This window comes from Ascaphus truei, chromosome 2 (genome assembly GCF_040206685.1).
Source record: "Ascaphus truei isolate aAscTru1 chromosome 2, aAscTru1.hap1, whole genome shotgun sequence".
NCBI classification, from domain to species: Eukaryota; Metazoa; Chordata; class Amphibia; order Anura; family Ascaphidae; genus Ascaphus; species Ascaphus truei.
Window position 1 is genome coordinate 143,481,168 of NC_134484.1, and position 18,242 is coordinate 143,499,409.

General features: G+C 39.5%; 1 protein-coding gene across 6 annotated transcripts in view; it reads left to right on the forward strand.

Annotated features, from left to right (window-relative positions):
* Positions 1–18,242, forward strand: part of ANKRD12 (ankyrin repeat domain 12) — a 108,302-nt gene that overhangs the window by 49,499 nt on the left and 40,561 nt on the right. For all 6 annotated transcript variants that reach the window (XM_075585360.1, XM_075585358.1, XM_075585357.1 and 3 more), the window contains one exon: positions 15,752–15,892. In XM_075585360.1, coding sequence (XP_075441475.1) covers positions 15,803–15,892 — 90 coding nt within the window. In that variant the 5' untranslated portion in view covers positions 15,752–15,802. The remainder of the gene's footprint in view (positions 1–15,751; positions 15,893–18,242) is intronic.

Below are 18,242 nucleotides of genomic sequence, written 5' to 3' on the forward strand. Positions count from 1 at the left end.
ATGGCTGTCCAGGCTATGGAGTGGAGTATCTGTTCACATGCACAGGATTTGTAGGCGCATTCCAAACTGGCATCACTGGTGACACTTGGTGGTGTTGTGGTAGCCTATTGGAAGTCACTAAAGAATCAAGTGAATAATGTTGATTAAAGCAGCAATACTACACCTACCCTTAGTTTTATTGTTTCTTGTAATATGTAAAGCATGTGCCAATGTATAATTCTCCATTCTTGACTAAGCTGTCAATCTTTTGGCGCACCTGTTATAAATATGTAAAAAAAAAAAAAAATAACTGATTGTGTGCCTAATTAAATGGCTGCATTTCAGCTCCGATCAAGTCTTCAGTCAGTGTAACTCAGCAGCTACAATATATCCAGATATTACTACGGTAATATTATCTATTGTTGGTTTACAACTCAAACTGCTGGGGATATTGGCAACAAAGGATCACAAACAGGAATGTGTTACAAATATCTTGCACTGCTGGAGAGGTGGGCTGCAGCCTGCTATAGAAATCCAAGGCCGTGATTATACAAGAAGCCGCGTGCGGTGTAGCGGAGCCGGGCGTCTGAAAAACAAAAAAAATAGTAGCACACTGCGGTGTTCGCACTGCGTGGAGCTGTAGGGCAGCAGTCTCCTGGCGCGATCTGCAGATTTGTTCTTGGCTGGCAATGAGGGTGAACCTCTCATGGCCTCGCCTCCTTGCCTGCTCTCCACCGGCTCCCTGGTATAATCACTGCTGCTCGGCGGCAGTGCTGTGTGACGTCACAGAATAGCGCTGCCGCGTTGCAGCATTTGGTATAATTGAGCCCTAAGGATACTCAGTATATTAAAACTCATTAAAAATGGCATTGAGTTGAATATTAAAGTCACTATTTAATAGTACAAAACTGATTTTAACTAATATAAATAAAAAAAAATCATCATGTTTTGCTGCTTTAAAGAAATCTGCACATCTCAAGATCCAGATAACTAGGAAAATAATATGCAAATATATAATAAATTCTTACAAATGGAAAATAGATTTAAGATTAGGATTACAAATGTTCTCCATGGATCAAGATTCTGCTGGATGTTTCGCAGTCAAGTTCCTCAACTGATGTATGCAGATGGATACAAGAAACAAACCAGAGGACTTGGTATTACAATAGATTCCCTTTAACTCCAAAACGTGTCTAAACATAGATTTTTATTTGGGATGCTTTCCTATCTAATTCTGGATTTATGCTTAGAACATTTTCTATTGTTGACTCGGTTATTAAAATATGAATTGAACTATTAAGTGGGAATGACACTTAATTATTTTTTTTTTGCAAAAAAAACGTTTTAAAACAGGAATAAAATATTTTAACTGGTATAAAATGAGTATATGTATGCACATTTGTACACATCCAGACCACACTATATACTGTAGGTGTTTTTATTCAGTGAGTGGACACGTGCACAACATTTTGTTCTTGTACACGCTTGGTCTGGAGAGGTGTAGCCGCTTAATAGCAAAGTAAATATTTTTGGTGTGTATGTATTAAATAACTACAAATCATTTTGTTTCTCAAAATATAGATATAATTTTTTTTTTCTTCTTAGAATATAACAAAGATATTTGTAACATTCTAATGTGATTTATACTTCTATTTTACTTTCCTGTTTTGTATTTCCTTTTGACTGTCACTTCCTCACTTATTTAGTTATTTTAGTAATTTTCTAAACTTTATATCTTGCAAAAAATGCTATTTGCCAGAACAAAAAACCTACTCGCCCCCATTTCTTCTTCTTCTTTTTTTTTTTTTTTAATGGAATAAATTCCTAATAAGTGCTGGGAGAGCAGTGAGAGGATGAGATGCTGGGAGAGCAGTGAGAGGATGAGATGCTGGGAGAGCAGTAAGATGCTGATCACTGGTGTTCACCCCACAGCTCATCTCCATGAAATACCCCATGCCCTGGATGGTTGAAAGGTTGCATGGGGGTTCTGTCGCCCCATCCCCATCACCCCCCAATCCTCTCTCCTATGCATTTCTGCCGCCGCAGCCCCACACACACCCCGATGAAATTGAATGTGTCCTCATTAATCCAAGCACTATGTGCATTTTAATTTGGGGAGGGGGTCAGGAAAATAAATAGGGCTGTTGCATTGTTCCAGATTATATGGAAGCATTTATAAATTTAGGATACATGTATAGGTTACTAACAAATCTACGTAAGTACCAGCACTCACTGTCTAATAGCTAAATGATGAAAACAGTTGTAATGCAGAATAAACATTTAATAATAAAATGAACCAGAAATAAATCAAATGTGTTTGCAGAAACCAGTATCACAAATGGGCATGTCACAAAGTGATGGGTGGGGGGGGGGGAAAGAAGGAAAAGGGGAAAAAACATGAAACATAAGGAATATACACAAAAAAAAAAAAAAAAAACGGAGAACGGAAAGTATGCTAGGGGGGCGACGTTTCGAGGGACTACCTCTTCATCTGGACCATTCCCCCTGGTCCAAAAGGACCGAGAGGTACTTCCCTAAGCCTCCCTTCCCCTATACCTGGTCAAATCAGACACCCCTGAAAATAGCTGAGTCCGCACTCCACACGAGCAGCTGAAGGAGCAGAGCCACTGAGGGTTTGACCACTTCATTTATTTTTCTCATTAACCTTTCACTGACTGTGTGGACTCTTGGTGCTCAGTTGCAAGCTGCTTTCTTGCAAGCTGTGTTCAGCTTTAACTGTACCATTAGTGGATTCTTGCTGCCCTGCTATTAGCTGTTTAGCTGTATTTAGCTTACACTATATGTTTACTAGCTATTTTCAGGGGTGTCTGATTTGACCAGGTATAGGGGAAGGGAGGCTTAGGGAAGTACCTCTCGGGCCAGATGAAGAGGTAGTCCCTCGAAACGTCGCCCCCCTAGCATACTTTCCGTTCTCCGTTTTTTTTTTTTTTTTTTGTGTATATTCCTTATGTTTCATGTTTTTTCCCCTTTTCCTTCTCCCCCCCCCCCCCCCCCCCCCCACCCCTCACTTTGTGACATGCCCATTTGTGATACTGGTTTCTGCAAACACATTTGATTTATTTCTGGTTCATTTTATTATTAAATGTTTATTCTGCATTACAACTGTTTTCATCATTTAGCTATTAGACAGTGAGTGCTGGTACTTGCATAGATTTGTTAGTACTATACAGGGGAATAAGGGTCCCCTTTTGTTCCGTGCACCCTGCAATTGCATATATTTAACACCATCAGAGTGCTGTCTATCGACCCCTTTTACCCTTATGTATAGGTTACTGTACATATTTGATCCATCCTATTGATTCAAATCAAATGCAGAGAATGATGTTACAGCTACACCAGCTAGATTGGACTTGTGATGTATTTATTATGTTATTGTATTTATTATTATAAATATATTATGTGGGGGCAGGAACAGTAGGCTAAATGAAACCCCTCAAGGGGAATATATGATTAAAAAAATAGTACTACGCAGACTAAAAACAATATACAAATAATACATACAGTACAGACAATAATACAAGAGAGACAGATTATGACTTGAGGAATCCCTTATCCAGTCAGGATGATAGTCAAAATAGAGGACTTCTCCTTTAATTGACTCACGCCGTCAGCGCAAATTCCTTTCCCGTAGATGCAGAGAAAGTCAGTATGCATGACTGCACCGGGGATACCTCATGGCCTGCATTCTGGCTCCTACAACATTTGCTACTCTATTCAAAGGGGAGTGATTCTATCCAGACCTAGCAAACATACCGGCAGGGAATATTTCTATCGCAGGATAGATTGAGGCATTCATTGGTCCGCTGAGAGGTGCAGGCGGGAGATCCAATAGCTGGTGCTCGCTGGTAAATCTGTTCCCGCATCGCAGCAGTACTTCCAAGAAGCAGGGGGGATTTAAAAAAAAAACCGCAAGATGCGCCCCGGCAGGAAAGAGCTGCGTGTGGCTCGCGAGTGACGGCTCGCCTGCGGCTAAAATGCACTCGCCTTGGGCATCTCATTGCTATCTCAGCCTCTCGCTGCTCTCCCAGCACTTATTAGGAATTTATTCCATTAAAAAAAGAAATAGGGGTGAGTAGCTTTTTTTTGGTCTGGCAAGTAGCATTTCTTGTAAGCTATATCGTTTAGAAAATTACTACTATATTACTAAAATATACATATCCCCTTGAAAAAGACCCCTCTGTGGGGTCGAAACGTCGGTTATTTGTGATGTCTATGCTGTTTAAGCTAATATAACCTTTTTGTTATCTACCTACTGGGTGCTGTCTCTACTTTATCAGTCCTCGGATGGTAAAGTACAGTTGTGTGAAAAAGAAAGTACACCCTCTTTGAATTCCAGAGTTTTACATACCAGGACATAATAACAATCATCTGTTCCTTAGCAGGTCTTAAAATTAGGTAAATACAACCTCAGATGAACAACACATGACATATGACACCGTGTCATGATTTATTTAACAAAAATAAAGCCAAAATAGAGAAGCCATGTGTGAGAAACTAAGTACACCTTATGATCCAATAACTTGTAGAACCACCTTTAGCAGCAATAACTTGAAGTAATCGTTTTCTGTATGACTTTATCAGTCTCTCAGGTCGTTGTGGAGGAATTTTGGCCCACTCTCTTCTGTGGGCATGTGTTTATGCACAGCTCTCTTTAGGTCCCGCCACAGCATTTCAATCGGGTTGAAGTCTGGACTTTGACTGGGCCATTGCAACACCTTGATTCTTTTCTTTTTCAGCCATGCTGTAGTAGATTTGCTGGTGTGCTTGGGATCATTGTCCTGTTACATGACCCAATTTCGGCCAAGCTTTAGCTGTCGGACAGATGGCCTCATATTTGACTCTAGAATACTTTCGTATACAGAGGAGTTCATGGTCGACTCAATGACTGCAAGGTTCCCAGGTTCTGTAATAAAGAAATAAAGTGCGCAACCCAAAACAAAACTTAACCGTGGTCAATTAATGTGTTCGATTAATATCAAACCATACACCATATATTAATTCCTTGAAAAACATCAGTCTAGTAAAAACTAGTACTAAATAAGGCACTACCCTACAGTGGAAGTGATAAAAATGAAACCATACAAAACCGTAGGTGTCGGCGTATGCAGCTAAAATTAAAGAGTGGCTCAGCACTCCCACGCACTAAGAGAAAAGAGACAGAAAAAAGCGCAAAACGCAAATGGTGAAGTATATCAAATATATTAATTCAGTGATAAGGAGGTAAGTATTCTGCGTACATCATATATGAAAATATAAGCATTCACGTGTAATACACGAGGTTACCGCACACTCATCGGCAGGGGTGGAGGTTCCAGAGAAGTACCCCAACGGATCCTTTTCTGTTGTCATTCAGACATCATCTGTCTCTCGTATAGCGTCTGTGGTGCTGAGGTGTGTGAAGAAACAGCACTGTCACGTCCTTGCTCTGCTGTATCCACGTATTGGAAGATAGTCTCTGTGGTCAAACAGGAGTCTGTAACTTGTCTCGCACGCCCGTGTGGTTATGGGCTCACTGTGAGAGCGCAGCCGGCGTACAGCTCTGTTGTTCCACCTCGTGGCTCGCGCGCCTCGATGACGTCACTCGTCGGGCAGGAGGCAGAGCAGAGAGTACCAGGGCGGAAGTAAACGCAACTGCCATGCAGGGAAAAAAGCACTAAGCATACAGGGCACTTGGAAATGCAACCGTATACAATACTATTACTCCGATTGCAAAGGTATCATCACATTAATCAATCCTCACCACAGACGCTATATGAGAGACAGATGATGTCTGAATGACAACAGAAAAGGATCCGTTGGGGTACTTCTCTGGAACCTCCACCCCTGCCGATGAGTGTGCGGTAACCTCGTGTATTACACGTGAATGCTTATATTTTCATATATGATGTACGCAGAATACTTACCTCCTTATCACTGAATTAATATATTTGATATACTTCAACATTTGCGTTTTGCGCTTTTTTTTGTCTCTTTTCTCCCAGGTTCTGTGGCTGCAAAACAGGCCCAAATCATCACCCTTCTACCACCGTGCTTGACAGTTACTATGAGGTGTTTGTGCTGATATGCTGTGTTTGGTTTACGCCAAACGTGGCGCTGTGCATTATGGCCAAACATCTCCATTTTGGTCTTGTCTGTCCAAAGGACATTGTTCCAGAAGTCTTGTGGTTGTTCAGATGCAACTTTGCAAACCTAAGCCATGCTGCCATGTTCTTTTTAGAGAGAAGAGGCTTTCTCCCTGCATCCCTTCCAAACAAACCATACTTGTTCAGTCTTTTTCTAATTGTACTGTCATGAACTTTAACATTTACATGCTAACTGAGGCCTGTAGAGTCTGAGATGTAACACTTGTTTTTTTTTTGCAATTTCTCTGAGCATTGCACAGTCTGACCTTGGGGTGAATTTGCTGGGACGTCCACTCCTAGGAAGATTGGCAACTGTCTTGAATGTTTTCCACTTTTGAATAATCTTTCTCACTGTAGAATGATGGACTTTAAATTGTTTGGAAATGGCCTTATAACACTTCCCAGATTGATGGGCAGCAACAATTGCTTTTCTAAGATCATTGCAGATGTCTTTCCTCCTTGGCATTGTGTTAACACACACCTGAATGCTCCAGACCAGCAAACTGCTAAAACTTTGGCTTTTATAGAGGTGGTCATACCTTGCTGATGATCAATTAATCAAGGGCATATGATTAGCAGCACCTGTCTGCTACTTGGCATCTTAATTCCTATGGAAGCAGTAACGGTGTACTTAGTTTTTCACACACAGATATATAGCCAGTGTTCGACAAACCTATATATTTGCACGCCCCGGGGGAGTGGATTTAACATCGTGGCGAGCTCCTATTGGCCCAAGCAGCACACGTGTGGTACTAGGTGGCGAGTAGATTTTTTGTTGATTTGTCGACCACTGTATATAGCTATGTGCGAAAAACTAAGTACATACATATATACACACACACACACAGTCATGCATAAAAACATGCGTTTTAAAAAAAAAAAAAGATAACGTGATGCATTGTTCATTACGAAAAAATAAAATTAACAATTTTATACAAGTAATGGACAATACATCAGAAATTTCTCTCCATAAATTATCATTGATATTTCTGTCATGGTATGAATTACAGGTTCACGTTTGTAAACCTCAGAAATAACATTTTCAATAGTTGTCCATATTCTCACAGCACGCAAGCACAACTCAACTGACAAAAAGTAATTTGAACAGTATCCAGTAATTTGAATAGCTTACTAAATTTTCATTGGCTGTTAGCCACTCACGTAACCAGGCTGTCTCGCTTCAATAGCAAACAAGTTTGTCTCCTCTGCTTTTGGTAGCCTTGTATCTCACGTGCATGTGCAGGCTCGCGCTCACTGTAGCCCCGCGCTTTGGAATACACACACGTTTGTTTGTAGAGCGAGCTATGTAGTTCAGTCCATATCTTGCACTATGGACGAGGCCTAATAAGGGAAGTTACAGAGTCCTTACACTCGCTCTGCGGGGCCTTGCGTGCACTTCCCGGTGAAGAGTTTGGAGTCTCTGTAACTCGCCACTTCCCCCGCCCTCCCCCCGAAAATCTAGTTTGCGCACTCCTAATATAGACATTACTGAAACATGGTGGGATGACACTCATGACTGGGTCGTTAATTAATAGGGTTAGTGCCTCTTTCGGAAGGATCGAGCAAGTAGAAGAGGAGGTGGAGTATGTTTTTATATGTTAAACCAGATCTAGACCCTATAATAAGGGAAGATGTTTATGAATGGAATGATGACAATGTAGAGACCTTGAGGATATTAGCAGTGGAGGTAAAAGTACAAAGAAAATGGTTTGTAGCGATATGCTATAAACCACCAAATATCTGTGAGATAGAGGAAGCCAAAATACTTTTGCACATGGAGAAGGCATGAAAACTAGGTCATGTTTGCATTATAGGTGATAATTATCCAGACATAGACTGGAGCAATGAGCTTCACATTACAACGAAAAGAAACAGGTTTTTGGGGGTGCTTAAAGACAATTACTTGACCCAAATTATTGAGGAACCAACTAGGAGAGGGGCAATACTGGATTTGGTAATATCAAACAATGTAGAAGTAATAACAAATATTCAAGTTTGGGAAAATTTGGGTAACAGTGATCATAACATGGTCTCATTTGAAATAAATTATCAAAAAAACAATTACAGTACTTGGGTTTTAGAAAGGCAGATTTTAATAAACTGAGGAATAATCTACAAGGAATAAACTGAGATGGTATTTTTTCAGGAAAAATGTGGAAGATAAAGGGGCAATCTTTAAAACATCGTTAGAAAAGCACACTTATCAGTGTGTACCCTTGGGTAATGAATATAAAAGAAACAAGTCTAAACCAATGTGGTTAAAACAAAATTATTAGTAATAGTCAGCTTGGATTTATGAAGGATAGATCATGCCAAACTAACCTTATTAGTTTCTTTTGAGGAGGTAAGTAGGAATTTAGACCAGGGTAATGCAGTTCATTTGGTCTACTTAGATTTTGCCAAGGCTTTTGATATGGTATAATAATTCTATACTTGAACTACTACATTTTTCTGGTAATGCGTGTCAACTTTTTTGTGACTGCTTCCACCCCCCTCCCCCCAAAAAAAAGTGAGGCGGCACAGGCATTACCACCAAATGTGGTAAACAAATTCCAATCTTCCATAACTCGTTGGAATGGCATTTGATTTAAAAGGTTCTGTTTTACTTTTGGTACAATTGTATCTTAATAAGGTTTTGCATTTGCCTCTATATTTAGAACACACATTTAAGAAAATGGTGCATGTGACCAAATGAGGTGCTACTGATCAGAAGGCAACTGTGTATATCCTTTTTTTCCCCCTTAAGGCCGCGTCCATGGTCGGTGAGAGCGCGTGGATGAGTGCGCATGCGGCGTGATCACAATGTCTTAAGACATAGACTGCGAGGGGGTGCGCGGCGCGCGAGGAATCAGATAAATTTGATTCCACAGCGCGACGGCCAGGTCACGTCAGCAGTTCGACCAATGAGGGTGAACCCGCTCCGTGATGTCACTCCTCCCCGTCGCGTCTACCCTGGCCACAAATCCCTGCAGCTAAAAAGCGGGTGACGTCACACACGTGGTCACCATGGACCCAGTCTAGGATTTGATGCACTTTAATCTTAAACTTTGGTCTGCATTGGTATAGGAATGTTATAAATGTTTAACATACTGCTAGAACAAAATGTATGTTTTAAAAAAACGTGTAAGTTATTGTAGTATCACATTTTGAATGTGATGTTTGTGTCTCTTCATTTCAAGACATTCCAAAAATGCACACGTTGGGAATGTGTATTTGTCAGACAATTTTTTTAAATACCATACATTAAAAATAAAGGTAATTGAAGTGCGTAATGTAAAGTGAATGCAAAAGAAACAAATGTGCCACGGAATGTTGGATGTAAAACAAAAAATTGCTACTTCCTTAAAGGAGCGATCATGCCAGGTTTTTTTTAATACAGGATTGAAGCTGGGGTCTCTGGAGCTGAACCCCATTAATTTCTGCTCCGAATCCCCATTCTTGCGGAGATACGTATTTCCGAAGGGGGTACCGGAATCTCCTGCAGAGTTTTCTGCCGTTTAACGCTCCTGTGTCACATGGGCCAATAGGAAGTCGCACCAGGTGACGTCATGGCTTCCTATTGGCCCACAGGGCCTGGGAGCTTTGAAAATCAGCGATCATGTGAATCCTGGAACAACTACCGGCACCCACTGTGGCGGTAAGTATCTCCAGAAGCAGGGGGTCTCTAGAGCTGACATTAATCGGCTCCTGAGACCCCTTGCTTCAATCCTGTATGAAGAAAAAAGCCTGCTTGGATTGCCTCTTTAAAAGCTCGTCTTTTTAAAGCTGCAGTTCAGTCAATATCCTGCATATGTGTTTTTTTTTTAATAAATCAGTTCTGTAGTAAGAAAAAATACTTTTAGCATTTTCTGTTTTTAAAAAAACAACTTTGAAAGACCAATTTTCTTGTATTCTATTTTAACAGCCATTTGCTAAGGCACTGCCCCTTCATGTCCTGTCACAAGCCCTGGCACACCCCTTTGTCAGCCCTGCCCTCCTTCTAGCACATGTCAGTGCAGGAGTGCTCATGAATATTCATGAGCTTCCACTGACAGACAAGCAGAATATAAACAGATCCCTTCACTAATTATGTCACCAAATTTCGACCTATCAATACATGGAGAACGAATTGACCTGCAGCTATACAGTTCTTTAGGTAATTAGAGATTGCACACATAAAACTATTGAAGTAAAAAAATACATTTAAAAAAAAAAAAAAAGACTGAACTGCAGCTTTTATTGAGACACTTACAAATTTGTATTAAATTGCCAACAATCTAAACTTTTTTTGTTGTTGCTGGTGGGAGCTTTTGTTAGAGCTCTTGTAGGGATAAGCAAACAGTTGTGGAAGGCATCCCAAGTCAGATCACTGAAATTGATACTGTTTGATAAATGACATTTTACAGCTATTCTGCCACAAATGCTATACATTCACCAATTGACTGTCATATGAGTGCTTGATAACACATCACAGCAATATAGAAAACAAATGTAGTTTTAGCTGTTAAAAATGCACAAATGTTTTGTAGACCAGCCAATGGATACAGGAAATTCAGAATGCTAGATAAAGGCACAGTCCCTCTTATGATCGAAAGGAATCAATGGCAGTGACCTGTTTAAAGGGTTCTATGTGTGTCAATTATTTATTTATTAGTTAAATAGAAATAACAAGCGGGGAGGAATGGGAAAATGTAGATGGATTGTCAAATACCTACCATACATACATTCATCCACGGTGGCTCAGGGAGGTGGCAGCACTGAAATTGGAAGCCAGGGAGAGCGAATATTGTTATATAGCCATGGGGTGGGGGGGGGGGGGGGGGATGCTTAATGCAAACTGGCAAAGCTATTAAAGTAGCAATCTGTGCATTGTGCATTGTGCTTATGCCCCAGATCCTGGCTCAGCAGATGTCGTCTTCCTTCTTGTAGTATTTGCAGGGAAATAATATGGCAGGTGGTGAATCATTAAATAAGGAGAACATTGTTACATGCAGGGCTCTCTATTAATTGGATCAGCCCATATTTTTCCAATAAAGATGCCGGTAAAGAAGAGATTAATCTCTTCAGAACGTCTCAGACACTCGCAGCTTGGTTAATTATTATTTATTTTAAGACCACAAATACATGTAACAGGCTTTGAGTTTCCTGAAACGTCTGTTATTCTCCGTTCTATTGGAATGTCTTGTGTTCTATTAATTTGATACTATACATAGAATTTAGCAAACCATAAGGCTGAGTCCATGGTGACTCAGCCCATGCGGAGGCGTGCTGAGGCTGAGGGAAAGCGGGTGTTTTCCCTGGTCTTGGTTAGCGCGCCGTCGGAGGGCGGGCCAGTGACATCACGGAGCTGGTTCGCCCTGATTGGGTGAACCGCTCACGTGACCGGCCCTGCGCTCCAATGAGCGCGAAATCTAAAATTTGGATAAGACCTACGCTTCCACACACGAGCCCCTGCTAAAGCCGCTCTCATTGCGGCTGCAGGGGCTCACTGGTACGCGTAAGCCCGCCTAAGCGCTGACCATGCCCGAGGCCTAAGCCTGTAGTATGCTGCTTGAGCCAAAAGGAGATACTGCAATGACTTCCCTGTGGTTTCAAGAAGCTAACTTCATGATTCGCCCATTCTCTAGGCAGTGGGACAGACTGCTTTGGTAAAGGGTACAGTTATAATAAATGGATAGGGTTTGATTGCCTACAAGAGGTCATATGTTGAGGAGATTGGTTTGCTTCAAACATGAAATGGAGTGCAACCAGCTTCGACTTTCGGTGATATGCAAACCTCTGGGCTTTTGCACCCGGTACAATATTATAAGACTTATAAAATCTATTACGATCTGTCCTATATTCAAATTCAGAATCACAGAAATGGAAAACTGTTATGTAACATTATCTTTTTACCTCAACTGAATAGATAATGGTCTATAATCAGCCCCAGTTAATGCTGTAAGTGGAACCAGAACTATAGTAGATATATATTTTTGGCTGTTTTAATGGTTGCCTGTTAAATCTGCAAAGTGTTTTTTGCAAATATGTACTCTAGAGCCATGTAACCCTTTGAGTAGTGACGACATTTGTAACATTGTAAAACATTTTTGAGTGTTTGGCGTGCGTGTTAAACGAGCAACCCAAGCAATATCCTACATGTGGTTTTTTTTTTCCCCCTTTTCTCTTTTTAAATCAGTTCTATAGTATTAGATACTACTTTTTCAAAAATGTTATAATATTCAACGCTTAATGCCATTTTTAATGCGTTCTCATATACTGAGCATCTTTTATTTTTTATAGCAGGTTTTGCCCACCTCCCCAGCAGTGCAAGATCTTGTAACACTTTCCTGTTTGTGATCATTTGTAGCCAATATTCCCAGCAGTTTGAGCTGTAAACTGTAACAATAGATAATGTTACCTTAGTAATATAAGAATACATTGTAGCTGCTGATTTACACTGCCTGAAGGATTGATTTGAAACTGAAAGGCAGCCATTTAGTGAACCCTGGGAAACAGGAGTTTGCTTATTGATCACAGGAAATACAATCTATCAGCATCTTAGGTCACTAGTTTTCAATAAAGTTAATCAAATGTATATATTAAAACAAACAAATGATGTATTTTTGTATTTTTTATTTAAGCTTCTTGGATTGCCTCTTTAAGCCACAATAAAGATATTATTCTCTTTATAAATCTAGACCAAAGGTTCCCAATTTTTTTTAACGTTCTGCAGACCCTGCTAGAAAATATATCCTGCAAACCCCTAATTAATCTTATCGCCTACTTTTAGACTATTGCTAACAAACTGTTTGACCGCTACGGTCCCAAACTGCACCTCAGTGTGTGCAGACAGCATGGGTGGTATAGCTGTTAATGACTGGGGAGCTTCCAAAGTCAGCCCCACAATGCCTTGCTGCTGTGGATGCAAAGCATTGTGGGGAGAGACTTTGGAAGTTCCTGCTGTAAATAACAGATATACCCAGTAGCGGATTTTAGCTATACACATTCACGTGGCAAATGTCATGATGCGGTAGAGCTTGTTGCATTTGTGTCATGACCCAGCAACCAATGGTTGGTTAGTATCTGTATTGTAATTTTAACTGCTAATGGTACATGTTATAGCTGTGTGGATACAATTAATATATACATGTGGGACAGGGCATGACCGGTTTGGGCTTCTGCAAATCTTTTATTTGCCTGGTGTGGAAGTTCTGTATCTAAACCTTTAAGGGCATTCCTGCAAAACTGGAGAGGATCTTGATTCAGATGCTCCCACAGCTCTGGTAGTTTCACACTTTAAGATGGCTGCCAACAGGTAGCTTGTCTAGGAGTCAGTCCGTGATTTATGTGGTCGCTGTTCTTCCTTGGCTCGCAGACACCGTTTCCTATCAGCCACCCTGGGTTCGAAGACTGCAGCCCTGTGTTTTAATCAAGTGTCTTCACGTTTCTTCTCTGGGTGTATGACCCTTGCTCAGTATGACACTTGGAGAGACTCCCCCAAAAATGGGGTGAGGTAGAGCAGGAGGTAATAACGCTTTAAATAGGGTCACTACTTTTTCCATTCAATTACCAGAAAAAAATCCGTGCTGAACTTTTGGTTTATTGCCTCTATACACAAGATACATAGAAGCACTTTGTAGCACAGAATAGTGCGTCAGAAATGCATTTTTCTGCAGTGATGTGCAAGGAATCCTCTATTTTAGAAAAAAACAGTTCCCTCTGGTGGTACTAATTAGCAGTAAATAATTTCAGTTGTCAAGTCTAGAGCGAAAACTTGATACTTTAAACTTTAATCTGTTTTTTTATTGATGGACACTTTTTTTGGTAGAACAAAACTTAAAGCAGCCGTCCACGGTGCCATTTAAAAATAAATGCATTTAATTAGAAATGTTTTCCCCCTTTTAATATATGGATCAATACAACCCACACATGATAAGTAATTAGCTACGTTTCCGATCAATCCGTTCTCCTCGGTGATCAGAGCAACAGAAAAGGACCTAAGATGCAAAGTTCTGTGGGAAGATCATGTGACGAGGCAGTCACTAGATACAATTGGAGCCCTGCTAGAGATAGGGCAGGGATCAAAAAGGGGAATGTTAGAGCCTGTTTCAGAAGAGGAAGGGGATGTGACTTTGTAAATGGTTGCTCTAGAAACAAAAAATGCTTGTTTTATAATAATACATTAAAAATGTCATTGAGAGTTGTTTTAAAAAATATATATAAAAATGCTACAAATATTTTCTCATAGTACAGAACGGATTTATTTGTAAAAAAAATACGTACTGTAGGATTTTGCTTGGTCTGCAGCTTTAAGGGTTTATGTGGTAACAAAGGAAAGGCTCATTAACATTTATAGTTGTTTATTGGTAGAAATATATTAATTTATTCATTTAATTTATCCTGAATTACATTTTTTTTAAGCTACTTAAAGCTCTTTGCTGATACACCAGTTTTACCATCCTTGGTTCTACAGATGAATTGTATTTTTTTAGATTTTTTTTTTTTTTTTTTAACGAATTATGAAGCTATTGGTCAAACAGAAAAAAAACATCATTTATGCAGCTTGAAATTGCCGTTACAGTTTATTTTTCAGTGAGTTGTTATTTTGTATTCCAGTTGATCTCTAATTGTGCATCGTTTTCATATTGTTTGGAACATGATTGTGCTTGTGGAGGAATATACTGTATTTAGTATAGTGAAAGATCCTTACTTATATATATAAGGGATACATGTATATGTATGATGGTGGCATACTGTAACAATATATACTGTGTATTATATTTGCTTAGCTGATTTTTATATTTTTGGTGTGTATAGTATGTGTATGTTCATATATATTTGTTTTTATCTTGCAATTTTAATATGGTGGTTATTATTTTTGTAACGAAATTATAAGAAATTTTTATGACCAAACTCGTGTCAAGTGCTTGACCAGCATCTTACTGTCCAGCGCCCCTCACCCTCTCTTATATATGTATATGGTTTAGAGAAGCACCAATATGTTTTGTTTTTTAGAGTGAGTTACGTTTAACTTTAACCTGGGACGGTTATAATCTTATTTTAACGTGATTATTTATTTTAACGTGATTATATATTTTTTTATATAATGAGCATGAATTCAGTGGACCTAAAGAAAAATAACATTCATTATCACAGGATTAAACCAAGGTGTGTGTGTGTGTGTGTGTTGTGAGTGTGTGTGTGTTGTGAGTGTGTGTGTGTTGTGAGTGTGTGTGTGTTGTGAGTGTGTGTGTTGAGTGTTGTGAGGGTTTCTTTGTACCAAGAAAGTGGTGCTGGTACGTTACCAGAAAATTGTACAGTAAAGAGGGATGGTTCTGTAATCATTAAGAGTTTCCTACAGAATTCCTTCCATCAGCCCACATGCATTGTTACTTTTTGGAAAGTTATATGGCAAAACTATGAGTTCAGCTTCTGACTTGAGAATGCTGTGCAACCGCTTTAAAAAAAACAAAAAAAAAGTTGCGTTTAACAAGCAAATAAAGTTACATTTTACAAACCTTTAATACTGATACTATATAGCTTTACTACCTTTTTATTGTAGTATTTAAAAATAGACTGGTAAGCTAATAGAATACTGTATGCAAGTTTTAAGTGAGCCGAGTTCTGTTGACGGCTTGGATTTATCTATTTTTTTTCTTGTTTTTCAGGCACACAATGATCAAACTGATAGATGATCTCAGTAGCTGAACAGCAATAAAATGCCCAAAACGCTATCCACAAAAGCAATCCCAAGTGAGAATTCTGACAGTGACTGCAACATCATGGTTGAAAAACCAACAGGACGAAAGGTAAGATGAAAAGATAACTAGAAGAGAGGACAAACCGTTCGGGGAACCAGATGTTTTCATTTGCTTTTCCCTTAAATAGGTTGTTTTTGAGAAATAGATCAGTCTTTTTCCCCCCATGTCTCTAGCAGCTGGATCTGGATGTTCCGGATGTGTTTCTTTGCTCACTGGAATGCATGGAAAACAGCTGCTGGTGTTTCTTGGAGATTTGTTTTCGCTCACCACATAGGCTGAGTTTGCTGTTCTGGTTAAATTGATTGGCTGTATTGGTTGAGCCAATTCATGGGTTCAGTATAGAGTTACAGTACCATGCCATGCTTTACCATTAAAGCTCAGGTAGTAGTTTAGCTGTTATACTGGATCTGTTTTGAGAAAAATTGTGTTCCTTTTTTAATTTATTTTTTCTACTTTGTGATACTTTTTGGGGACCAACTTGGAAGCAAGAAAAACGCCTTACAAATAACTTTTGGTTGCTAAAAATATATATTTAATTACTAGCCTATGTGATCTGTAACAGATTTCAAAATGCTAGTCTTTTGTGTCATTTATAAACCACTGTAATAATCTATTTGGAGTTTCAGCAAACATTTAGCAAAAGTAAACACTAAAATATTCATTCACATCCATCATAAACTCATTCACTTGACATATCTTACGTAAGATAACCTTAGTGCTGAGTCACTGTCGAAGTATTTAAACTGCTTGTATGACTTGAAGTGTACTTGCTTGTCTGCTCTTGCAGAAGATATCTCTAGCTTTCTACCTCGTACACCGTATGCTCATCTCTGACTAACAAATAATTTAATAGAGTTGGGTTCTTGTCTGCTCCATCCTCAGCTTGATATTAAGACCATTATACCATTTGTTCATTTATCATAAAAATTACAATACATTAGACAGGGGGCAGCTTGAACACTGGTCCGTGATATTTATACAGGGTAGCATGTCCTGTTTAGCTCTGGTGCAGCTGGATACAAAAAGGTCTGTTACATGATCCATAGCAGTAGTAGTGTTCATGTTCTCTGTAGTTACAGATTTTTGACAGGGTAACCTGTCACCTTAACAAAATATATATTTCAAGCTTTTTTCCCCCCATTTTTTTTACCCCCCATTCAATATGTGCATCAATACAATCTGAACACTGACAAGTGATTAGCTTAGTTGCTGATCGATCCGTTCTCCTGTAATCGATCACTGAAGATTCGGCTCGGAGGTTCTTTATATCACGGTTAGGCCTGCAGAAGATTACCCAGGATGCAAGTGCTGTGTTTAAGATCATGTGACCAGGCAGGCACTACATACAATTGGTGCACTGCTAGAGTGAGGGCAAAAGGGGTGTGCCAGAGCCTGTCTCAGAAAAGGTAGGGGATGTGACTTTGTAAATGGTTGCTATAGAAGCAAAAATGCTTGTTACATTAGAATACATCAAAAATGTCTTAACATTTTTTTTAAATGCTACAAGTATTTTCTCATAGTACAGAACTGATTTATTAAATCAAAAACCCCACAAGTGTAGGATATTGCTTGAATTGCAGCTTTAAGCTACAACTACATTATTTGTAATGTTCGTTGTGAATCCCTCATACTTTTCACTTTATTGCCTTTGAGAAGGGTAGATTAAATTTCTGAGGCCAAAATTACTCTGAACCAAAGATCCATTTTGAAACTGTTTGTTTTTTGTATTTTTGATCCCTTACTCCAATAGTGCCTACTGTAGGAGATTGTAATGGTAGTTTAAGGATCATGCAATGTCCCTCTGGCAGCAGCACAGCACTGGGACTAGATAGTATGCTGGCCTGCAAAGTAATGTGGCAGCAACATTAAGCTTAGCTACTAAAGAGACTTCAATAATAATCAGTCACGTTGCAGAAACCTTGTCATTCACAACATATGTTACTGCTGTCTCATAGAGCAGCTGTTGTACGCTGATCTGTACTTTGCTTGCGGCCCTGAAAGGCGGGCACATCTTCAGCAAGGTGCTACTGGAAGACTTCAGAGTTTGTAAGTGTTACGTTTTTCAGCATCCCAGGAATTCTGTATAATTAGCCTTTGGAGGAAGTATATCATTGAGCTTTACCATTTTTCCAAGTTATTCACTAGAAACGTCCACGTTTTTTATTTCTTTTTTCCGACTGTTTAAGTTTTGCGCAATTTCAAGGGGGATACAGTATAAAGAAATGAAGGACATTACAGAAATACATAGAAGGGCATTACCACATACATGTGTGGGGGGGGGGGGGGGGGGTTGTCCACATAGCAGCAGTCTTGTTAACAGCTGTTATCCCAAAATAAAATATAAGGGAAGGAATAGGGGAAAGGGCTCAAAATCTCACTTGGCAGGGAACGCAGGGCT